This window comes from Urocitellus parryii, chromosome 13 (assembly GCF_045843805.1).
Source record: "Urocitellus parryii isolate mUroPar1 chromosome 13, mUroPar1.hap1, whole genome shotgun sequence".
NCBI classification, from domain to species: domain Eukaryota; kingdom Metazoa; phylum Chordata; class Mammalia; order Rodentia; family Sciuridae; genus Urocitellus; species Urocitellus parryii.
Window position 1 is genome coordinate 71,566,338 of NC_135543.1, and position 24,755 is coordinate 71,591,092.

The 24,755-nt window shown below is 53.4% G+C and overlaps 1 protein-coding gene across 1 annotated transcript in view; it reads left to right on the forward strand.

Moving 5' to 3' along the window:
* Nucleotides 1–662: 662 nt before the first annotated feature.
* LOC113199021 (E3 ubiquitin-protein ligase RNF213-like) overlaps nucleotides 663–24,755 on the forward strand; it is a 100,771-nt gene continuing 76,678 nt past the window's right edge. Inside the window, exons 1-10 of the mRNA XM_077792174.1 lie at nucleotides 663–743; nucleotides 7,112–7,278; nucleotides 16,623–17,060; nucleotides 17,308–17,430; nucleotides 18,051–18,223; nucleotides 18,474–18,629; nucleotides 18,919–19,127; nucleotides 21,464–21,747; nucleotides 22,313–22,572; nucleotides 23,950–24,147. Of these exons, the coding sequence (XP_077648300.1) occupies nucleotides 7,159–7,278; nucleotides 16,623–17,060; nucleotides 17,308–17,430; nucleotides 18,051–18,223; nucleotides 18,474–18,629; nucleotides 18,919–19,127; nucleotides 21,464–21,747; nucleotides 22,313–22,572; nucleotides 23,950–24,147 (1,961 nt within the window). The 5' untranslated portion in view covers nucleotides 663–743; nucleotides 7,112–7,158. The remainder of the gene's footprint in view (nucleotides 744–7,111; nucleotides 7,279–16,622; nucleotides 17,061–17,307; nucleotides 17,431–18,050; nucleotides 18,224–18,473; nucleotides 18,630–18,918; nucleotides 19,128–21,463; nucleotides 21,748–22,312; nucleotides 22,573–23,949; nucleotides 24,148–24,755) is intronic.

Here is a 24,755-nt window from a genome sequence, read left to right on the forward strand (position 1 = left end):
CTCAGCCAGAGGTGACCATGGCCACTAGCACCTCTCTAATGCTGTAAGCTGTCCCTGTAAGACTCACCTAACTCTCATCTGTGCTTAGATGTCCCTGTAAGACTCACCTAACTCTCACCTGTGGGGCAGCTGTCTTGTCCCCTCTCTCAGGGAGCAGGTGAGATACTAAGGTCCCCGGGCAGGAAGTGGCACCTGGCTCCAGGCTTGCTTTCCAAGCAGCTCTGCAGGCTGCCTGGGGGTCACCTGTGTTAGGCCAAGGTTCTTCCCTGGCTGCAGGTCCACCTGAGTCTCCTGCCCACCTCCCCCAAGTTCTCAGTGGTTGTATGGGAAGCTGGCCTGGCTTGTGGTTTGAGCTGCAGTCTTAGCCTCCCTGGGTGGTTGCAGAGACAGAGGGGGGCTTCTGGATGGAGTGGGATCCAGGGTAGAGTGGAACTTGGGATGGAGCAGTGGCCTTGAGCAGCCACAGGAGACACACTGCTGCTAGATTTCCATTGGCCAATGAACTTCCTGGCTACAGCAATCTCACTTTCTCAGAAAACGAAACTGAAATGGGACTGTGGTCACATGACAGGAGGCACAGTTGTAGCTGCTGCCTTGGGAACTCTTGCTTCTCCTTTCAGACCTGCAGGGGAAGGGACACTGGGCTGGAGGATCCCCCAGCCAGAGACACGTCTCCTGCAAGGCGGCACGCAAGTTCTGCAGCCAGTGTGGAAAGAGGCTGCCTCCTGCAGCCCCAGGACCAGGCAAGTCCCAAGGGGCACTGGAGTCAAGTGGGGCATGGGGACATCTGTGCCTTCCAGCAGATGGGAGCAGGGCCAGCTTGCAGCCTCAGGGAGGCCTGACCCTCCCCCCACAGAACTCTTCCCAGGGGACACTTTCCTCAGGCAGTTTTGTGAGTTCTTTGCTGGAGTCACCTGCCCTGCTTCAAGTTTCCAGCCTCTTTTCTTGAGGGAACTGAGTTTAGTCCTCCTTGGGGATGAGAAGCCTCTGGCTGAGCTGAAAGGCTCTGGACACTCCAGAGGATATCTAGGGAGGAGTCTGAGGCTGCTGGAGGGGGAGGGCTCTGAAGGTTTGCAATGCCCTGGGAGGGGTCCCCGCAGCCTGCCCAGGCTGTCAGTGGAGGCACAGGAGGGGACCAGCTGTCAGATGGGCCTTCCTGCTGATGGCCGGAATAGAGCAAGTGCCTCCCCTGCTCCTGTCCTGCTGCCCTAAAGCCCACGGGGCACAGAGCTCCCAGAGGGCAGCACTGCTTTCCCTCAGCCCCAAGGACGCCCTGAGCATCTGGGACTTGTGGATCCTTGGGATGGGGCAGTGGCCACGAGCAGCCACAGGGGCTGCAGATTGTTTGTGAAGATGGAGCTGTGGAATGCTGGAGCCACCTGCCAGGGCTCCCCACCCCTGGGTACCAGGAAGAACATCTGCCAGCTGGCGCCTTGGGAGGGGAGGGTTTGCAGTCTCAGGGGTTTAAAAAAGCCAAGCTGCTAAGCTGTGATGTGCCCAGCATTGTGCTAAACACGACATTAACATAAATCCCTGTCCTACAGATGCTGAGAGTGAAGCACAGAGAGGTTAAGTAACTTGCCCACAGCCTCACAGCTAGCAACAAGAGACAGGATTTTGAACCCTCTGGAACCCAAGTGCAGGTTGAACTGTGGTTGAGGTCTTGCTGGTCTGGTTTGAGGGGAGAAAAGGGGTACTGGTCTGAGTGATGAGCAGTGCCAGACTGTTTTCACAGGCTTGCTGTGGGGCCAGCATTAAAATTAATTATGGGACAAGACAGGGTGGTCCCTGACAGAGGCCAGGAAGGGCAGGTGGGGCAAACACAGCACCCTGAGGGAAGTGGTGACCCAGGGTTCCTCCTGTTGCAGGGCCTCCCTGAAAGGCCACTGCCCCCTGCCCCTCTTTTCATTTTTGGTGAGGGGCTGGGATGGGCCCAGAACCACTTGCCAGCAGAATCTGAATAAAGGGGAATCTGCCTGAGAACAAGGATGTGTGGCCTTTTTACCAAAAGCTGCTGATTCTTCCCATCCTGGGGGCAGGAATCAGAGGAGAAGCAGCAAAGGGCAAATCTCTAGCCTTGGCCCTGAGCCTGAACATGGGATGTTTACACTTCAAAGGGGAGTAGTTGGATTCCCAGGGGTAGTTATTTACCATCCAAAAGGCAAAAGGTAGGGGTATGTTAATCAGGGTTCTTGGAGATGGCTGATGGAAAGGGGCAGGAACTCTCCCTTTCTAGGCACTACTTCTCAACGCAGTGTTTTTATAGTTTATTTTATACCCAGGCCTGGGTTAGTCATCCATTACACTACCAGGGGCTGCCTTCCAGGGGGTGCCCATCCCTGCAGGTAGGGAGAGAGGGCAGGGTGGCAATAGGTAAACTGAGTCAGGTCAGATCTAGGAGGCTGATTTGAGTGAGTCCAGTTTTGCTCCCCTCTGCCCCCAGAGCCTGGCAGGGGTGCAGCCCTGGCTCCCTCAGGCCTGGTGCTGACTCTGTTTACTGGAATAGAAGCTGAAACAGGAACTGGGGGCTGGGCTCCTCAACAGCGGGAGGCCACTCCTCTCAGCCACTTGGGGGTTCTTCAGGTGGTTCCATCGGCTGCAGGACCAGGGTAGGAATCCCAGGAATTCAGGAGCCAGCGAGGCTGTGGGGTGCTCTGCCAGGAACCCAGGCCTGGAGGTGCTGTGGATGAAGGCTGGGGGGAGACCTAGACCTATGGTCTCTGCAGAGGCGGGGGTGGGGTGGGGGGTGGGGGTGGGCTTTGAGAGAGGTGGACCACCCTTTCCTGCCCCAGGTCCCCAGGGATCCAGGCAGGGACTCCTGCCAGAATGCTGGGAGCTTCCTGGAGCAGGCACCAAGGTCCATGCAGCTGTTTCTTTTTTATTCGGTGATTTCCTGGAGGATGTGTGTTTCTACAATGGAGGAGATAAGTTCAGGGTCGCCAGAGCATCAGGGCTCCTGGGAGGCTGGGAGTGTGCAGCTGGGAGCCTGGATGATGGGCGCTCCCTGCAGGAGGAGCAGCCTTGCCTCTGGGGCCCAGGGTGGGTGGGGTTCCCCGGAGCCCCTGTCATGGGTGGGTGAGACCCTATCAAACAAGGGGTGAAGGCCAGATAATAAGGTCCCACCCCCATGAGGTCTCCCAGGGGACTCCAGTGGAAGCCCAGCCCCGGATGTCCAGGAGGCCCAGAGCAGATGTCCACTGGGTGGGGAAGAGGCCTGGGCAGTGGTATCTGGTCCCTGAGTTTTGCTGCCCTCTGCCCCCAGTGCCTACCACACAATGGGCTGGCAAAGCCTGCTGTACTATGCCCTGGTGTGTTTCCTTCTCAACTGTAACAGAATTATTATAACATACATTTGGTATTTGATCTCTCTCTCTCTCTCTCTCTCTCTCTCTCTCTCTCTCTCTCTCTTATTTATTTATTGGTATGGTATTAGGGGTTGAATTCAGGGCTACTCAAACACTGAGCCACATCCCCAGCCCTATTTTGTATTTTATTTAGAGACAGGGTCTCACTGAGTTGCTCAGTGCCTTGCCCTTGTGGAGGCTGGCTTTGAACTCAGGATCCTCCTGCTTCAGTGCCCCCCAACCCCTGCCTCTGGGATTACAGGGGTGTGCCACTATGCCAGGCTGCTTTGGATCTTTTAAAGTGGAGCGTTTCACGGGCTGGTGGAGCAGAGCACTTGTCTAGTGTCAGTGAGCCGGTTTGAGCTTCCACACATTTTTTTTCTGGTCCTGGGGATTGAACCCAGGGTCCTTAACCACTGAACCACATCCCCAGCCCTTTTTATATTTTATTTTGAGACAGGACCTCACTAAGTTGCTGAGACTGGCTTTGAACCTGTGATCCTCCTGTTTCATCTCCTCTGCCACCCTCTCCCTCCCCATCTTGTTCACAGTCCAGTGGTGAAGCCAGAATTAGACAGGCAGTCAGTATAGATAGGTAAATTGAGTCAGGTCAGGTCTAGGAGGCTAATCTGAGTGAGTCCAGGAAGTTGAAGACTGTCCCCTGAAGGACTGAAATGTTAATTCCTTCAGCCCTTCCTCCACCCTCATGAATAACCTCCCCTTCTCTAATCTATTGCTAAGGTCACCTGTCCCAGGAGCTGCCCCTCTCTATAGGGAGCTGTGTCCTGGGCTGTTCCCTCCTGCCCTTGCCCCTTCTGCTGTTTCTCACCTCTTGGCCATCCCACCTAGCATTCCTGGGCCCAGTCACACACACAGGAAGGAGGGAGATAAAAGGAAGAGAGAAGAACAAAGAAAGCCTAGGGCAGATTTTAAAAAGCAGAAAGCCTCACTTCTTGGATACCAGGATACCAGCTGTGGCCCCCTTCTTCCTCTTGGGAGAAGTCTATGTTACTCCTTTCTAAATAAACTCTGCCTTGCATGCTTCTCTAATGTTCAGACTTCAACATGGGGGGAGCAGAACTCATAGCCAGCGGCGCCAGTGGGGTGGTCAGAAGTGGCTCTGTGGTTCCAGGTATGATCTCCAACAGCAGGGAAGCCAGGCGTCTTTTGGAAATCAGATGGCCACTTGTATTTGTTTTTGGTGGGCTGCCTGTTGAGCTTTATAGTCCTTGGGGCTGTTTGTGTTGGAGAACACAGGAAGCCAGGGCAGTACAGCAAAAAAGGGCACGGGGGCACGGGAGGCCAGGAACCATGGAACAAGAGTAAGGCACCAAAAGGAGTTTGATGGGGGTGGGGGGAGATGCTTCCAGGGGAGGTTCCCAGGTCTGTGACAGGGTGAGGGCCAGGAAGTCACTGTGCTTGAGGCTAGAACAATACCTATATAGGTCCCTAGAGGTAGGAGGGCCTAGACCCTCTAAACTGTCACTACCATTAGCTGGTGGGCCAAACAGAGTTTAGGGGCCAGGTCTCTTCAGCCAGGTGAGAAGACCCGCCCATGGGATGGGGACTGGGAAGAGGAAGGGAAAGGGAAGGGAAAGCTGCTGGCCCGACAAGGGCCTGGCTTAGGGGTTTGGGTGTGCCTAGGGCTCTGGCTCCTTTCTCTGGTCCTGCAGCCCTGCCCTTCTGCATATGGCAGCTTTGTCCTCAGGCTGGAGGCAGAACTCTAGGCCAGGGTCCAACATCCAGCTGCCATCATGGACCCCCCGGAGGGGGTGTGTGGGTCCAACTCCAGCAGGAGCCCTGGAGCCCTCCCTGAGTCTGTCCCTGGGGCCAGGGGTGATGTCAGGTTCTGAGTAGATTAGGTTTCCTAGAGCTGCCTGTCCAGCTGGCATAGAAGGAGGGAGGCCCATCAGAATCCTGGGCTTGTTGTTAAATGTCAGCTGTGCAAAGGGAAGTGGTCTGGGAGTAGAGAGTGTGGCAGAAAGTTTTCCAACTTTTTGGCGATGTGTTGTGTATGGGCAGTTAGAGGCCTTGGTATAGGGTCTGAGTTCTCCACAGGGACTTGGTATAGAGTCTAAGTCCTGCACGTGGTCTTGGTATAGGGTCTGAGTCCTGCAAGTGGTCTTGGTATAGGGTCTTGTTATTTGGGACCCCCAAAATACCACCAGAGACCAAGATTGATGTAAGCAGCAAAGAGGTGTTTATTGAGAGCTAGCTCAGTCCTCTGCGTGCACACAGCAACTGGTGACGCTGAGAGGCCCCAAGCCCAGGGTTTGCAGCAGTTTTATACATTCTTTGGGGAAGGCAGGGACTTCACATACATCATAGCATCTCTTAGCAAATCATCACACACCACGGGAAAATCATAAAACAACTCTAAACATGATTAGCACATTCACTGGGAACAAGTTGAGTAGGGGTGATTGGTTACTACAAGAGGGGAATTCATTTGAACTGATTGGTTTAAGCCACGAGGGGTGTTCTGCTGAACTACATGGTTTCCCAACACGTTATCAACCACCATAAACTACTGGGAGGGTCATCTGGCATCCCAGGTATTTCCCTATCTCATGCTGATTGGTGGCTGCTAGGGGGTTGCTATGGGTCCCCACCTAGCCTGACTGAGTCAGGGACACCTGGGGCAGCAGATCTCTCCTGCTATTTGTAGATAAACAACTTAGCAGGGTGGGAACGTACCTAGGAGTGCTCTGTGGGTCTTTCCAAAGTTCAAGCCCCTTCTTTGGACAGGCTTTGCTCTGAGGTAGAGGCTGGTTTTTCAGTCTGAGTCCTGCATGTGGTCTTGGTATAGGGTCTGAGTCCTGCACATGGGCCTCCTTCAGCGCATGGGCCTCCTTCAGCTCATGGGCCCGAGGGTCTTCTTCCTCCAGCACTCTGGGCACCAGGTCTGCATGGCCCCTTCCTTGAAGGGAGGAGATGCAGTGGTAAAAGAGCTGGGAGAGGGAAGAGAGAAGGGGCTAGGGGAGGGAACACCTGGAGCCTGGCAGGCCTGGGCCTTGGGCAGTCAGCTCAGAAAACATTCCAGGAAGAAAACCAGGCTTGAAATGGCACGGTGTCATCAAGACCCAGATTTGACCGTAGAGAATCTTTGAAGGGTGAAGTTCAGACTCAGGTGTGCAGTCTTCAGGTGTGCACACTGTGTAGATGACATACCTGGTGACACAAGGTTCTCGGTAGACCAGAGGGTAGATGGATGGGGTAGTGCTAGGCTAAGGGAGGCAGGCCTCCGCTGGGAGGTGCCTGGACTGGGGCTTCCTGCCCCTGAGGAAGGAGAAGGATTTTTCTGGTCTGGAAGAAAAGGGCAGATTCTGTTTTAGAGCTGCAGAGTTTGGGGTGCCCGTTTCTTTTCTTTTTCTCTTTTCCTACACCACCCCTTTCTCTTTCTTTCTTCCTTGGTATTGGTGATTGAACTCAGAGGTGCTCTATTATTGAGCTATATCCCCATTTTGAGACAGGACCTCCCTAAGTTGCCGAGGCTGGCCTCACAGTTGGAATCCTCCCATCTCAGCCTCCCCAGTTGCTGGGATTATAGGCACATGCACCTGGCAGCCCAGCCTCTTTCTGTCTGATTCGCTGTTCCTTTGCAGCTGGGGCTGAGTCCCTGGTCGCATGCTGCCTGGCTGGTAGCCGAAACCACAGCAGGGCCTTGAGGGAGGTCAGGTCTGACCTCTGCAGGGTTTGCCCCGGTGTGGCCTTCACGTGCTCCCTGCTTTTCCCTGACCTGACCTGTCCTTCATCTGCCTATATAGATTCTGAGAACAATCACTCCTTGGTGGCTCCATCCCTGGAGGAAGAGATGGAGTTGAGGGAAGCGCTGCAGGAAGACAGGGGACTTTGCTCGCCCCTTGGCTCCAGGGATCTGCAGGAAAATGCAGCTGAGCCCAGTTCTGAAGATGGGTCCTGGACCATCCAAAGAGTGAGTGAGCCGTGCCGCTCCACCGTCCCTGCTCCTGCTCTGTTTCCCTGGTGGCTGAGCTGGGCTGGCTGTCACCCTCACCACCACCATGTGTCCCTCACCCCCTGACTTTCCCCTGCAACCTTACTGCACAGAGGTCCAGCTGGCCCCAGAAGTGCCACCACCTGGCTGCCCTCAGTGTCTGGTCCATCCCCAGAGGTGCCTACTGGCTCCAGGCCCTGGGTCTCCACCCTCTTTTCACAGCTCTAGACCCGATATGTGTGTGCCTCAGGAGCTGTGCTGGGCCAGCTGTGGGTCCTGCTCTCTCTGGGTCTCTGTATTGAGGTGAGGGGCTGGGTGCCCCTCTGTGGTGCCACAGGGCCCATGTGTGGGTGCTCGCTGGCTGCCAGGGGCTCTTTCCCAGAGGTGAGGCCCATTGCCCTCTGGGAGAGTTAAACACCAGGGAATTGTTGCTTGGTCAGGGACCTGGCTGGAGCCCCTGGAGGCTTCTGGGAGGGATCTCCTGCAGGGGTTCAGGAGCACCAGGTGTGCTCCCTGGCTCAGCTCCAGCTCACAGACACCGGAGTGTGGCACCTGCTCCCAGGCTTCCTCCTGGCTCAGAGGGGACGGTGGCTTTCTGTGCCTGGGCTGGGGCTGGCTTGTGAGGTTCCTTGCAGGGGGCGCTCTGTGGCCCAGAGTGTGGCAGTGACACGCTGGAGTCCTCTGGTCCATGCATGCATGTGGGCGGGTGCTGTGCGTGGTGCCTGGGTGTGTGTGGGGTGTGTGTAGTGTCTGGTGTATGTGGTGTGTGTGCAGTGAGTGTGGATTTGTGTGTATGTGTCAGGGTGCAGGGCCTGTGGGGGAGTGGTGTGTGAGTGTGTGGTGTACGGTTGTGTCTTTCCCCTGGAGTAACCCCTTCCTCAGCAGGGAAGGCCACACAAGCCTGGCCTTGGGGGATACTGAAGGCTTGGGTGAACCTTCAAGTGAGAGTCACCAAGGAGACACTCAGGGGGTGGTGATAAAAAATGCTGCAGTGCTCAGCAGGATGAGGGTCTTTTTAAGCCTTCACAGAGTAAGTTGAAGAATCTTTGTGTAAGAAAAAAAAAGGAGCAATAGCCAGGAAACCATAGCTGTGCACAGTGGTGCACACCTGTAATCACAGTGACCAGGAGGCCAAGGCGGGAGGATCCAAAGTTCAAGGCCAGCCTCAACAGCTTCGTGAGACCCTGTGGCAAAAAAAAAAAAAAAAAAAAAAAAAAAAGAGAGAGAGAGAGAGAGAGAGAGAGAGAGAGAATAAAGAAAGGACTGAGGACATGAGCCCTGTGTCTGATTCCAACTTCACACCGTAAGAAACTAGGAAAAGGTGAAGCAACTAAAACCAAAGGCAAAGAAGGAAGGAAATACTAAATATTAGAACAGAAATAAGCAAAGGAGATGGGGCTGGGGTTGTGGCTCAGTGGTAGACCGCTTGCCTAGCACGTGTGAGATGCAGGGTTTGATCCTTAGCACTACATAAAAAAATAAATAAAATAAAATAAAGGTATTTAATAAAAGAAATAAACAAAGGAGAGAATAGAAAAGCACTAGAGAAAAAAACCAGTGAATCAAAAGGTTGATTCTTTGAAAAGACCAACAAAATCCATAAACTTTTAGATTAATAAAAAAAAAGATAACAGGTAAAGAACTCAAAAGGTCCAGGGTCCTGTTTTATCTCTTATGTGGAAGCTAGAGAGGAAAAAGGGAAAGTGAGGTGGGGGCAGACCTCATGGCAATTGAAGGGAAATCAGTGGAAGAAAAGGAGGTGGGGGTGGGAGGTGGGGAGAGAGGGCAACTGCTGGGGAGGAATCCTGGCTAAATGATATTGTCACATTATGGACTGCATGCACCACCATACCGTGCAATCCTAACACACCAGTGAGAAAAGGTGCCAGACTGGGGTTGTAGCTCAGTGGTAGAGCCCTTGCCTAGCATATGGGTTCCATCCTCAGCACCACATGAAAATAAATAAATAGAAAGGCAAATAAATAAATAAATAAATAAATAAATAAATAAATAAATAAATAAATGTATATTTAAAAAAAGAAGAAAGGATGCCAAAGAAACTAAAGTAGAAATGGAGGTGGAGACATTACTGATGACTTTACAGAAATAAATCTCAATTAGAGGGAATATCATAGAGTTGGCATTTGGTTACCAAATGTTTAACAAAACTTGCTTAATTGTGGCACCAAAAGCACTAGAAACAAAGGGAACAAGTAGAAAAATTGGACTTCATCAAAATGAAAACTTTTTTCATTTAGAGGAGGACAAGGTAAACTGAAAAGGCAGCCAATGGAATGGAGAGGTATTTGTAAATCATGTGTCAGATAAGGATTTAGTATCCATGATATATAAAGAACTCATGACTCAACAACAAAAAGACAGTCCGACTTAATTCTGGACAAAAGGTTTGCCTGAAACAGCCTGCCTTCCCCTTCCCCTTCTTCATACTGGGGATGGACCTAGGGCCTCCCACATAATGCACCAACAGGACCTCTGAGCAGCAATCCAGCCTTTCTTATTTTGAGACTGTCTCACTAAGTCACCTAGGCTGGCCTTGAACTTGTGATCCTCTGGCTTCAGCCTCCAGAACAGCTGCAATTACAGTTGTGCACCACCACGCCTGGGCTGCCTAAGCTTTTCTCCAAAGAAGATGTACAAGTGGCCAACAAGCCTGTGAAAGGCATCAGCACACATTGGTGGTTCAGTGCGATGCAAAACCTCTTGACACACCACCTAACACACACTAGGGTGGCTAAGAAGTGTCAAATCACAGGGGTCGGTGAGGAGGTGGAGAAGTTGGAACTGTGGTGTCTCGCTGGAGGGAATGTGAAGTCCTGCAGCCACTGTGGAAAGCAGTGTGGCGGCTTATCAGAAAGTTAAATTCAGAATGGCCATATGACCCAGCAGTTCCACTAAGTATGTATCCAAGAGAAATGAGAACGGGTGTTTGAACAAATGCCTATCTGTACATCAGAGCAGCAGAGCCATGGCACACCAGTGGCACAGCAACCCAGGTGTTCCTCAGTGGATGAACAATGAACTACTTAGGCTGTGTACACTCCGTGGAATATCAGTCAGCCACTATAAAGAAGGAAGTGTACATGTCCAAACTGCAACGAGGGTGCACCTCAGACACCCAGTGCTAAGAGAAGGAACCTGAGGTACCAGGCACACACTGTGCAATGTCTGTTATAGGAAATGTTAGAACAAGCTCATCCAGAGAGAGAGAGATCAGTAGCTCAGAGTTGGGGGTGACTGTGAGGTAGAGACAGGGTTGCATTTGGGGTGACGAAGTGGGAGCCTAGTACAGGTGATGACTGATGACATTGTCAGTGGCCTAAAGGCCTCTGAGTTGTTAACTTTCAAATGTTTGTTTGGGGCAGGGATGTGGCTCCGTGTGGAGCACTTTCCAGTATGTGTGAGTCCCTGGATTCCAGCCCCAATACCTCAAAACACCAGCAGAACTACCCCAAAATGTCCATTTTTATATGATTTTCACACTGGGTGTGGTATTGTCACAGGAGATTTATTTAAAACACATGCCTAAAGGTGCAGAAGCCACACCTGAAAGAAACTGGGAGTCAGGTGCACAGGTGAGCACCACAAGTGTCTCTGGGCAGTGGCTTCCCAGTCCCACAGTGAGCCTGCATCCTGCTTCCTCTGAGCTGGTGTCACTGTTGAGAGAAGGTCTTTGAGCTCAGACCTGAAATTCCCAGAGGGTGGGCGGGGCCTGGGGGGTGGCCTGAACCTCAGAAGCCAGGATGGAGCCACTAGCCATTCACCAGCCTTCCCCAGCAGAGCTGATCCTGTCCTTCTACCTGTGGTCCACAGGGCCATGGGGGAGGTGGCCAGCCTCCTCCTAGCCCTTTCTTCAGTGGCCACTGGATGCTGGCTTGTGAGTTCCTGCTTGCTGGCTCTGTGTCCTTCCAGAGGCTCACACATTTGTGCTTCTGGCAGTGAGGGAAGAGACCAGGCAGGGGCCTGAGCTGGTGGGGTGGGAGGCTCCAAGTGGCCCTCGGCCCACAGTGGCTTTCCGTCCTCAGAGTCTGCTGGTGTGATTGACAGATGCTGCCTGAGGCTGCCTGGTGGAGGCACACCTGGCCTCTGGAGGCTCTGGAGGCTGTGCCTGGCTGAGCCTTGGTGCCTGGGCTGACCTGCTCCCTTTGGTGCCTCTGCAGCTACATTTGTTGGAAATACAGACCCTGGTGTTCAGGTGGAGGCCCAGGGGACCAGGACCTGATTTGCCCACCTGGGGGACACTTGTGCCCTGCCCACCTGCACCTTCCTGCCTGTTGGCCTCAGCTGCCTTAGGCTCTGGATTTCTGGTTTCCCTGCTCCATGCGGTTTCCCTGACGAGGCCTGGATGAGGCGGGGTTCCAGGGTGTGTGGGTGACCCTGTGCTGTCTGAAGGAGTCATGTCCCTACAGGGAGTGGCCTCAGGACCTTCTGTAGATGCCAGAGAGGACATACCTGGTGAGCAGGCAGCTTCCCGGTGCCTTCCCAGCAAGAGGAGAATGGAGGAGGCTGCTCTGTGCGAGGTCTTGGACGCCTTCCCGGCAGACAATGAGCAGGTAGTCTGTGTTTCTGGCTGCAGAGCCTCCTGCCAGCCCAGCCCAGCCAGTCACCCTCATGCCTCCACTGAGAGGGCAGAGCTGGGAGCTAAGCCATTTGTGAGGCGTCTGCACCCACTCAGGTTTTGGTCTTTGTGGCAGGTCATTTTGGGGGTGCCATCTTTCTGTTCTGTGCTGCACATCCTGCCTGCCCACCCTGACTCCCAGCTGTCATTTCTTGTGAAAGTCCGTCCCTTTACGTCCACTGGCCACACCAGGGCTCGTCTCACAAGGCAGGTGCTGTCCAAGCTGGGCCTGTGCCCATCAGCAGGCTGTGCTTGAAATACCAGTGGTGTGGCAGGAAGCTTGGTGTCTGCTCCTTGGGGTTCAGATCCTGAACATTGGTTCAGGTGTGTTCAACTCCAGAGCATTGGTTGGGTGTGTTCCAGGTTCATTAGCGATTCAGATTATACTTGTATTGGAAATCAGCAACCTACTGCTGCCCAGGTATGGCCAAAGGAGTCTGGGTCCACAGGGGTGCTGTCACTTGCCATCACCCCTGCCCTGGCAGTTGTCTTCCAGGAACTGTTTGGGGTCCCTCCGAGGGTCTTCCTGGGCCACCCCTGCAATTCCTGTGGTCTTCGCGCTGCTGTGTCATGGAGGGTATAGGCAGGCCCTCCTTGGGGCACCTGCAAGCTGCACCCCAGCATGCCTGCCCTCTTCAGTGCCTCTGCTGAGTGCCTCCCTGTGACCACTCCCCTCCTAGAGGGCAGCTGGCAGTTATTTTAAGATCAAGGCAGAATGTGTGCTCTGAGGGGCCTGGAGGGTCAGGACAGGCCACAGTGGGGTCCTCTGTGCCATGCAGTGACCTGCAAGTATCCACAAGAGGCTGGCATCCGTTTTATCTGACAGTTGGGACATGGGTTATCTGGACTTTGTTTTCGTTTCTGTAAGGAGAAAACAACCTAATCTGAGGTTTGATTATTTGAACCATTAGAAATCTTTTGGTTGCAAATTACCAAAAATGCAACTCAAACTGGTTAACTGAAATTTATTGCTCAGATGACCAATAAATCCTGAGGCTGTAGACAAGGCTCAACTAGGCAACTGGATGGTAGCTGTGAAGTCCAGGTGCGGCCCTGCCTGCCTGCACTGCCTCTTTACCTTTCTGGCCAGTGTCTCTAGTACTCCAGACCATCCTGCCCCTTGGTCACATAATGGTGTCCACAGCTCCCTGCCCCACTGCTTCATCCAGGGGACAAAGGATGCTCCTTCAGAACAGAGGGAAAGCTTCCCCTCACACCTGGGCTCTGACTGGCTCTCCAGCCTGGCCCTCAACCTGCTGTGGCCGTGAGGTGGAAATCAGTGGTTGAAGGAGCCCACAGGGCTGACCCAGGGGCTGGAGCAGAGTGCAGGGTGAGAACAGGGAGGTGTAGGGACCTTTCCCAGGGAAAGGGAGGAGGTGGGGCACTGACCACATGGGTCCCACACCCACCCTGTGCCTGGCGCTGTCAGCAGGTGGCCCTAAAGTGGCTCTGTGCATATTGACCCAGCCCCAGTCCCCTGCTAAGCCAGACAGCTTTCCACGGCTCCTGAGATGCTTTGTCCCTCTGGGTCATCCTCATGGTGACCCTGTGATGTAGGGACATCTGTCCCATGTAACAGATGGGGAAACTAAGGCACCTGATGTAAGCCACCAGGGTCACCTGGCCAGCGTGGTGTTTGGTGAGGCTGGATGTGACTGTGCTGCCGTCTGTGGGCTGGAGCAGCTGCAGGTCTAGGGCAGTGGGATGCTCTCCAGGGCTCAGCGCAGCATAGCGGCCATGGTATCTGCAAGAGGGTGGGTGCGGCACCCTGTCCCTTGGCTCCCTGACCAACTCCCTTGCCAGCTGGCCCATCTTCACATAGCGGCTATTTAAAAATATTTATTTATTTATTTACTTACTTATTTACTTATAGCAGAGATTGAAGCCAGAGATGCTTTTGCCTCTAAGCCACATCCCCAGCTCCCCAGCCCTTTTTATGTTTCATATATATATATTTTAGTTGTAGATGAACACAATACCTTTATTTCATTTATATTATCTGGTGCTGAGGATCGAACTCAGTGCCTCATTCATACGAGGCAAGCGTTCCACCACTGAGCTATAAACCCAGCCCTGCATTTTATTTTGAGACAGGTCCTCACTAAGTTGCTGAGGGCCTCATCAAGTTGTTACAGTTGGCCTTGAACTGGCAATCCTCCTGCCTCTGCCTCCTGCGTCACTGGGATTATTGGTGTGTGCCACCACCCCTGGCTCCCATTGCTTCTTAAAGCCATGGCTCCTGTTAGTGGAAGCCTATCCCCAAACACTACCTGTCATATTGTCTGCACAAACAAGGAAGCTGATCTGGAAAGGTGCATCAGGGGGATGTCCCTGCCAGGAGGCCCTCCCACAGCAAAGCTCTGGTAGCCATGTTGCTGGAAGGATGTGCCAAGCAGCTGCCAGGGACGAGGCCTCACCGTCCTCATTGAAGCCCACCCCTGGCTCCTTACAGCTCTTACCTGCTACAGGGATGAGCCAGCTGGCCCTGGGGGCTTGGGGAACACAAAGCACCCACCTGCCAGCTTCTTTTCCTTGGGCCTCCATAGGCAGCTTCACTGCCCACCTGCCTTGGCATTCATGTCCCACTGCCTACTTTCATGAGAACTCACCTTCGCTGTCTGTGTGGCTACCTGTCACTATCCCTGATGCTGCACCCCCTTGTTGATGTTGAAGTCTCTCCATTCCTTGTGTGGACCACGCCCTGGGACTTGGCCTCTCTACGCTTCTGTATAGGCCTTGGCCTCCTGCCCATGGCCTGCTCTGTCACCTCCGCCTTGATGTTCCACCTGTCCTAAGGCAGAGGCCTATAGCAGGTGTTTGCTGAGGAGGCGGAGTGACTTTCCCAAGCGCACCTGTCCTCACTCACCCTGGCTCCTGGCTCCCATGTGCCTGTGTCCTGCTGTGTCCCACCCGGAGGTGCCCTGGTCCAGTTGTTCTGGGCTCAGTGCTGCCCCCAGGTGCTGCTGCAGTCACTGCCTGTGTCCAGGCCCTACTCACCTCCAGAGCTGCTGCTTGCACTGGGTGAGGGTGGTCAGCAGGCCTGAGCTTCAGGGGGTCTTCCTGTGCTGGACATTGGCTTCTATTCTAGGTGAGCAGGAGGCCTAGGGAGGAAGGGCTGGTCTTTGTGCACAAAGACCTGTGAGTCCTGGCCACGGAGATCAGGCTGGGTTAGAGCCTCTGCATCTTCCAGACTCAGCCTGTGCTGCCACCTTCTCCAGGAAGCCTCTGAGTCAGGGTGGCCTGTGACCTCCCACCATGCCCTCCTGGATGGATTTGTCCTTGGCATGTTGCATAATGCGTCTTAACCTGCCTCCATCACGCTGCCAGCATCATGGGACAGGGCCCTGTTGTGCCCTTATGCCCTCGTGGTCCTTGTGCCTCACAGAGGCCCAGGTCACTCAGTGGCTCAGTGTGGAGGCAGCACCACTTGGGTTAAGCACTGACATTTCAGGGACTCTGGGAAGGGCTGAGGGGTGTCCCTCCCCAAGCCTGTGCTGGTCAGCATCTTCTTGGAACCATCAGGATGCTGATGGAGACCATTAAGGTTAGGGACCCCAGATCTGTCTAGTCAGTCTCTGAGGCTTCCAGGGCACCCTGAGGTGTCAGAGAGGGGATCACCAGTTGCTACACTATCTCATGCTCACGACTGCGCCTGGGCTGGCAGCATGGCCTCCAGGTAGCCTGTGAACGTGAGGACCCTGGGGCCCATCCAGACTGCGGAGTCACTGCACATGCTAACAGCATCTTGGATGATCTGGTTGCCCTTGGGAGATGAAAAAGTTTCTTAAATCTCCTTTCTCATGTGAGACCCTGGGTCTCATCCTCAGGACCATGAAGAGAAAAAAATCTCTTAAGCCCTGTCTTTCTATTTCACACAGTGGACACTGACTCCCAGTCAGGCCAGGAGCCCTCTGGGTGCCTGGAGGGCTGTTGTGGGCATCTGGACAGTTCTGCAGGAAGGTCAGCTAGGATTCTTGGGGAAGCTGCAGACTGACGCAGAAGGAGGCCGCACATTCCAGACGCAGACGCACTCACGTTCTTCCCTTTTCCTGATGTCTTAACCCCAGGAGCGGGGGCTGGGGCAGTACAGGCCCACTCCCAGCTGTTCTGGGTGGCAGGGCCTGGCCACATACAGCCAGGGCTTGGGATTTATGAACCAGTGGCCTTCAGTGGCCCATCAGCACTTCTCTAGAGCATCATAGCCCTTGGGGCCAGGGTCCCAGCAGCCTGCTACTCACAGGCAGTGTTCCTGGTTCCCAAGGCTAGATATCATGTGCTGGATGTCGGCTTTCATTCTGGGTGAGCAGGAGGCTCTCTGTTCCTCAGTACTCTGCGGTCTCCTCCTCTCCTTTATTCTGGTTTTCCTGCTTGTGACACATACGACGAAGAGTGTCACATGGACAGCCCGTGAATGTTGTAGTGTCCTAAAGTGATCTCGCAGTGACATCCTCAGCCACTGCCTTCGAGGCTCTCTGCCTGGCCTCTTGCTCCTTGGACCCCACCCCCGACCCTGGGTTTCTTAATTAAGTTCCGTCCCTGATAAAGAAGTTGCAGGGATGATAGATAAGTGGTTCAGCAGAGCTCAGCTTGCTGTACTAGAGAAATTGGGGGCGGGGAAATGGGAGGGAAACATGGGACAGGTTGTAGTCAACCTCAGAAGTAAGATTGGTCTGTCTCTCCTGTTTAGAGCAAAAGGAAGAAAAGGAGGAAGAATCAGGACACTACTGCTTCCTCAGAACAGGGTTCCTTGGAACCATCGCCTTCCATTCCCCAGCGTCGAAATTCACCTTCACACCCCTGGTCCCGGGACGCAGCCCTGGCCCAAAGCCAAGCCCCGCATGCTGGTCCAGCTGGCCAGTGCAGGGGTGCAGCCACAGGAGATGTGGCTCAGAGCAGGCCAGCACCCCAGGACCACAGGGAAGAAATGGATCTCCACACCTCCACGCCCTCTGGGGACAGGGGCCTCTCCCAGAAGGTGTCTGGGCTGCCCACCTCTACCTGCGAAGCCCACTGTAAGGCTGAAGATGCTGCCCAGGGGCTCCCGCTGCCTGAGTCCAAAGGGGACTCTGAGCCTCAGAAAGAAGCACAGAGGGCCAGGCAGCACACGGAGGTCCCAGCCTCTGGGGTGAGTACTGGGGAGTGGTGGCAGGGGCACAGGACGGGCCCTAGCACCTTTGGTGTGCCATGTGGGTGAGACAATGCTTCCTGTCTAGGAGGGCAGCTGGGACTTGCTCCCTGGGGGTGGGGGGCAGGAAGGGACTGTTGGCCTCACACTCAGGTTTAAGGCCAATGCTGATCTTAAGCCCTTGGGACAGAGCAGCCTTTCATTTGTCCCTGTGGCTCAGGGAGTCTGGGGTCTTTATTTCCTCCAGGGAGTTGATGCTACAGCTGAGCCAGATAATCCAGTTAACAGGGCTGGGAAAGAAATGAAAGATAAGGTTCAGTCAGCAAATGAGCCGCCGGCAAGTCCCCCTGCTTCCAAGGAACACTGCCAGGTACAGGTTTCCCACCAGGGTGGGCCTGGGGGACACTGTTGGCCTTCCTGGCCATCCCTGCTGCAACCTGTCACCAGCCCATCTTCAGTCTGGTTATGTGGCACATGTTTGGGGAGAGCTAGGGACAGTGCAAAGGAGACCAAGCTTTCCTTCAGGGAGCTCACTTGCTGGAGGGGGGAAAACTGAGGCCAAACCAGGAACCAAGAAGTGAGCTGGGAAAAAATAGAGTGTGGGGGGTACCAGGAGGGTCCCCAGGAGTATGCTGGTTGGTGCCACGGGGGAAGGTAGCTCCTCAGCCAGGGAGGCTGGTGAGGCTTCAAGGGAGGTGCTGGGGGAGCAGAGGCTAGAAGGAGTGAGGGGTGAGCTTTGGAGTCCCTCGGACACACTCAGATGAAAGGATTGGCGTGCCCAGGCCTGAGGGTGTCTTGTGCTGGCCTGCTCTCATGGAAGGAACTGGTGTGCCCAGGAGTGAGAGAGGGAGGAGGGCCCAGGCAAGGTTGGGGAAGGGTCCTGAGAGGCCATGGGAGTGGACTGGAAGGACTGGACAGTCCACCTGGGCTGCTGTGGGATGCATGGCTGAGGGGCAGTCTTTCAGGCTGGGGCTTGGTTGCTCGTTTCAGGAGGGTGAGACCAAGGACGGGTTGGCTGCTCCTGGAGAAAAACCAGGTGAAAACAACTCAGAACCCAAAGACCCCAGGAAGCCAGAAGGGAGTGACAAAAATTGCACAGCTGCTGTGACCAAGGAGAAGGAGCAGAAGAATCAGAAAGCCAGTGCAAAGGCCGTCCCCGTGAGGTACCAGGCCACCCCGCCCAGGGCCAGGGCACAGGGAGGCCATCCGTGCCTGTTGAGGGCCCCTGTGACGAGTTCAGTCCAGAGGCTGCAGAGGAGGCAGGCTGGCCAGGCCGGGAACTCATGCCCTCCTCTCTACTTCTTGGCCGCTTGTGATGGGCAGCAGCCAGGGGTGAAAATGACCAGTAGAGAAAGAGGAGGTGGGCTGGGCCAGGGGCAGTTGGTGACCACAGTGCTTCCTTCCCTCTTCCAGCTGGCTGAAGCCCGAGGAGGGGATCACTGTGCACTTCCACGCCATCATCCCCAAGCATGTCACCTTCGACCCCGAGCTCCACACGGTGTTCATCAGGGGAGGAGAAGAGCTCGGACAGCCCAAGTGGAGTGACGCTTGCAAGATGTCCTACACTGCGTGAGTCCCGGGTCCCCCAGCCCCCCAACGTGTGTTAGAGGTGGTCAGCGAGTCCCCGAGGTGGCCCTGCTTCCTGGGTGATATCCCAGCATGCATTTCTCAGTCTCGTGTTGCCATGGCTCTTTTTTTCTGTCCTAACTGGAAACGAAGCCCTGCCCTGTTCTAGACATGCTGTCTTGGTCAGTGTTCGTTATAGCTTTAGGTCTGTGTTCTTGGTATTTGAGACCTAAATCTTCTGAGATAATACTTCCAGATAACTGGCCACTAGCCAGTGTACTTTGATTTTCAGGGACTTACATGAGTATGGATCCCTCATCGAGGGCAGCGTTGTCATTCCCAGGCAGAGCCTGGATAGAGCCATTCCTTACAAGTACGTCCTTCACCGTGGCCGCAGCCGCAGCTCTGTGGAGTACGAGTACATCTACGAGCCGCCGCAGAAGGCGGGCGAGCACGTGAACCGCTGCCTGTGTGTCAAGTCCTCCCTCCTGTGCTCCAGAGGTAAAGGGCCTCTCCTGTGGCACCTGTGTCCTGGCCTGGGTGCTGCTCTGCGGAGCAGACGGCCTGGTCTGCATGGGTCCTCTGCTGTGCGCTGCCCCTGCTGTGGTTATGCAAGAGAGAAAGTGGGAAGGAGAGAGGACAAAGCCAGAGGAAGGGCTGGGGCTGTGGGCAGAGTGGGCCCCGGGTCCCGGGCAGATTCTGGGACAAAGCACGGAACAGGGAGTTGTTGGCTAGCTCTTCCTGGAGGCGGCCAGGTAGTGACCGGAAGCAGAACAATGTGTTGAGAGCCTCCCTGTGGGCCTCTGTTATTTGTCCTTGTCACATTTTGCTGGTGGCACTTGGGTGGCTTCCATATTCGACCTGCTGAATCTTTGGAAAGAACCCTCTGCCCCTCTTCAGGCCCTCTGGCAGCTCTTTGTCTGTGACCCTCTCTGCAGCTACTGGTTGTCCAGGCCTGCCTGGGCACCCAGCCAGGTCCTCAGCTCCCCCCGGGACCAAGGATTTTTTAAAAAAAATGTTTTCTGGGTTGACCTCAAGCACCTGGGCTCCAGGGGTCCCCCTGCCTCATCCTCTTGAGTGGCTACAGGTGCACCAGGACACCTGACTATGCATGTAATTTTTAATGACAATAGTGTACTCTGAGGACTTCAGCTTTTAGGCAAGACTGGACTTCATCAGATAATTCCACAAGCAAAGATGGAGTTTCTGCTCTGACAAGTCCCACAAAGCGAGGGCTGGAGTGGGGTCAGGAGAAGCTCCAGAGGAGACCGTGCCTGAATTAGCATATGAACCCTGGCCAACTGTCACCTGGCAGGGACAGGGTAGAGCTGGGGTGGCAGGGCCCACTAATGGGATAGCAGTGTGCACAGCGCCTGCTTTGGGCCTCAGGAGTCCTGCTCAGCACCTGTCTTAATGTTTCACTGCTACTTGTGTGTGTCTTTCTACACATAGGGCTTTTTTTTGGTACCAGGGATTGAAACCCAAGGGTGCTTTACCACTGAGCCATATCCCCAGGCCTTTTTATTTTTTATTTTAAGATGGGATCTCCCTAAGTAGCTTAGGCCTCCTAAGTTGCTAAGACTGGCCTCGAACTTGCAGTCTTCCTGCTTCTGCCTCTGGAGTCGATAGGATTACAGGCAGGCATCATTGTGCCCATCATTGTGTCTCTGTCCATCTTATAGGTTTTCAGTCTTTTTTTTTTTCTTTTCTTTCTTTCTTTCTTTTTTCTTTTTATTTTTTCTGACATTGCTGGGGATGGAACCAGGGCCTGTGCATGCTAGGCTCTACCCCTGAGCTAGATCCCCAGCTCTTTTATTCATTTTAAAATTTTGAATCAGGTTTTGCTAAGTTGCCCAGGCTACCCTCAAATTTTGATCCTCCCGTTTCAGCCACCTAAATTGCCTGGAGTACAGCCATGCACCATGGTGATTGCTAACCACTTTTGTTTTCTGATTATTTTACAGTTAACATCACTGGGTTTTCTAGGTCTATAACTGTGTCTCTTGCAGGTGGATCTCAGAGCAGACTTGAATTCAGCCCTTTCCCTATAGTGGGCACCTGCTGGTGGCTCTGTGTCTGCTGGGTAACCTGCACCACCCTCTTTGGGGTGGGGGTTGCTGTTCCCAGTATGTACCCTGAAGTCATTTACCAGAACAGGACTCAGTTGCTAGTGAGAGATGTAGTTTTAGTATAAATGTTTTTAATGTAATTTTTAAAATTTATCTATGACAGAAGAATGCATTACAATTCTTATTACATATATAGAGAGCACAATTTTTCATAACTCTGGCTATATACATAGTATATTCACACTAATTCGTGTCTTCATACATGTACTTTGGATAGTAACGATCACCACATTCCACCATCATTAATTACCCCATGCCCCCTTCTTTTGTTATAAATGTTTATCCTGCATATGGTCATGTTTAAAGCTTTTACCAGGCTTGCTGAACTGCATTGCTAAGCAGAGACTTGGTTTTAAGCTCATCACTGTGTGTTGTCTAGGATTTCTGTCTCTAGAGGTATGGCCATGGTAGCTGATGGAGTGAGCTCTGATCACCTCAGTTTTCCAGAGTCCTCTTGTTTTCCTTCCTTCCTTTTATCCTCTGACTGTGCTCCCCTATTTCTGTTTATTTTTTAGACAGGGCCTCCCTAAGGTGCTGAAACTGACCTCTAACTTGTGATTCTCCTGCTGGAGACTCCTAAGGCACTGGCATTACAGACATGTGCCACTGTGCCTGCTCCTCCCCTGTGTTTCTGTCTTCCTAGGTGGTACCTTGGGTTGGTGGGTTTTGAGATCTTAAATGTGACTTTTTTCTTGCTATCACCCACAGACTGGCATCAATATGATGACATAATTTGCATGAAGCCTCCCGGGACCTTCCAGAAACTTCAGAACCTCTTCACTAATAAGATGAAGAAGGAGCTGGTGAAGGGGAAGATGATAGCAGCTGAGATCATGCTGGGCCGCATCTTCAGCAACCTCCAGACCTGGAACCTCGTCAACCTGCAGAACTTCTTCACCCAGTTCCGGCAGTTTTACTCTGTTGTCCGAGTGCCTATGATTTATGAAGGGAAAGCACAGCCCTGGCACAGCCTGGGCCTCGAAGAGGAGGAGGTACCAGGCTTCCCCCGGTTACCAGCAGCTCTGGTGTGGGTGGGCAGGTCCCCTGACCTACTACTGGTAATGAGACCCTGTGACTGACTGGGGCAGCTGCAGAGGGGCAGGAGGACCTTTCCATCCCTTCTTTTCCTGCTCCACCTCTTGGGAATTCCTCTCCCCCAGTCCCTCCTCCTGATTGCACCTCTGAGCCTCACTCCTAGCACTGATCTTGAGTTCTTTCAAGGCCTAGGCAGAGTTGAAAGAAAGGGTGGAGTCCATCATTGCCCCTTCAGCCACACTGTGGCTTGGAGACAGAGCTGGTGCTCTCTCTGAGTTCATCATTGAGCTCTCAAAGAGCATCCAGGGGTCTCCCAGACCCACCTCACTGCAGGGTTTGGGACTGATCATCCATGTGCTTCTGTTGTCCCAGAACCTCAGTGTACCTGGGAGTTGGGGAGGCGAGGGAGGTGGGACCCTCCCCAGAACTCCCCTGCCTCAGGGCCTTGATCCCCTGCCCGAGGGTTCTCCAGCCTCCAGGGCATGCACTCCATGGCTGTGCCTCTTCTTTCCCCTGCATCAGGTGAAGGAACACCTGTGGGAGTGTTTGAAAAAACAGATTGAACCGTTTCTGGAAGGAAAGAGTGGGGATGCCCTGCCTGAAGGCTGGCCTGTGAGGAGCAGACTGAGGATGGGCCTGGTCCTCCTTTTCCTGGTGGAAAATGCCAGATTCTGCTTGTCAGAAGGTGACTTGACCTCACTGTGCTCCATCCTCTGCCCTAGCACCTGCTCTCCAGATGTCCTACACAGTGAACTCCACCACATCCTGGGCACATCTGAGAGGTATCCTAGTGGTTCCTTTTGTTTCTTGGTTAGAAGTTTCGTAGCCATTTATCATGATTTTTATCTGGTTATAGAGATAAGTGCTTGTTAGAGAAAGTCTGAGCACACACCGGGGAAAAATAAAACCACAGTCATGTCACCACTTGCTCTTGTCACTTTCGTGGCATGTGTGTCATTGCTAGTTTTGTTAAATTCTGTGTTCTCCTGAATACCCTGGCTTCAAAAAGCTTCAAAGGGCCAGGAACCATGGCGGCACTGTCATCCCAGCTACTTGGGAGGCTGAGGCAGGAGGGTTGCTTGAGCCCAAGAGCTTACGGCCAGCCTGGGCAACTTGGTGGAACCCCATCTGGAAAAAATAAATGAGTGATATAAAGTACATGACAGAGTGCTCCTGGGGGCCCCTCCTCTGCCCACTCAGCACGCCTTAGCACTGGGGCCCAGGCCTGCCTGCAGGTGTCACCAGGACAGCTGCAGGACCCACAGGGATGCTGTCCCTGCTGCTCCACCTGTGCTGGTAGCTCTGGAAGCACACTGCCCCTGCTGGTCAGCCATGGCCTTTCATGTGGTTGCAGAGACTCAGAGGATCAGGGTCTCTTCTGCTTCTGTTTGGATTGAGCTTGGGTAACATCCGGTCGCCTTTTCTGAGCTCTTAGCACCTGTGGGTTTCCTAAGTTTTAAAGACCCAGGTAGTTGCTGTGCCCTCTGTGAAAGGGTGACAGTGGTTAGGAAATCTCCAAACAGCTGTGCGGGGGTGTGAGAGAAGGAAGAAGCATCTATTTCTGTACCTGTGGGACACACACCATGTGTTGTTCCTTTTAAAAAGTGGCTTTGTAGCTGGGCACAGTGGCACATGCCTGTAATCCCACAGACTCAGGAGGTTGAGACAGGAGGATCACAAGTTCAAGGATAGTCTCAGCAACTTAGGGAGGCCATGTCTCAAAATAAAAAAGGTTGGGGATGTAGCTTAGTGGTAGAGTGTCCCTGGGTTCAAATTTTTTTTAAAGTTTGCTTTGTGTTTAGGTCCATCATCGCCAGACTACCTGGTTCAAATCCTAGGCCCTGTGTGAATTTCTTGGCTGGAAACCGAGGGCCCCAATTCCTCAGCTGTGTGGTGTGGGTGGATATGACCCCAGTGGGAGTCTGTTGGGATTCATGATGTCTTGGTGCACTGGGATCAATCCCAGTGCAGTGCCAGATCTCTTTTCCCTCTTGTCTCCCTGTGTTTCCTGGTCTGGGACTTGGTCTAGGTGTGCCACACCTTGGAATAATGATTCTGCTGGATGTAAGTAGCTTTCCTTTCCCTCCTGGGACATCAGACCACAGAGCAGGTCAGATACAGCCAACCACAACTCACATTAGGTCTTGGTTCCCTTCCAGATGGCAAGAGTACTTGGTCAACCTGTGCCAAATGTGCATAGACGCAAGAGTCGTCGACTGGCTGGGCATCCTCCCTGTCCTGCACTACTGTATGCAGCTGGCCCCTCCAAAAAAGGACTTTGTGAGCCAGCCTGAGGACATCTGGGCTGGCCTCAATGGAATCTCCTTGTTTATGTTTCAGGAAAATTGGCTAAATGAGTAAGTTGTAAAACTGCATTTATATAAGTGCATCTTGGAATAATGATTCTTTAGCACTTTGCCACTTTGAGCTACATCCCCAGTCCTTTCTTAAATTTTCAATTTTTGAGACAGGTCTTGCTAAGTTGCCTGGCCTGGCCTGAACTTGTGATCCTCCTGTCTCTGTATCAACTGGGATCACAGGAATGGCCACTGCGCTGGGCAGTCTTTTCTCGTATAACTGTATTAATGTATGTTTACTCACCTCTGTGTGTCCCAGGACACAACCCCCAGTACTGCAAACCTTAGTTCATGGCCTCTGACCTTGGCCTTTTGGCTGGCGTTGGGGGTGGTGAGTGCATTTTTGGTAGAGCTTCGAGCAAGATCCTCCTTTTGCTGGCCATAAGGCTCAGGCCAGAGAACTGCCTGGGAGAAGCAGAGGACTTCCACAGTCTGCTCTCTGATGGTGAGAGTGGTGCGCTGCCCCGTGGGTGGGAGGCTCAGGCCTCATAGAGTGTGGAAGTCTTGGTGGGTAAGAGTACAGAGACAATGACCATGGGCTCACTGGGCCCTGCACTGTGTACAAGACAGTGGCCATCCAGCGGGGAGAGGGACTGAAAATTGGAAAA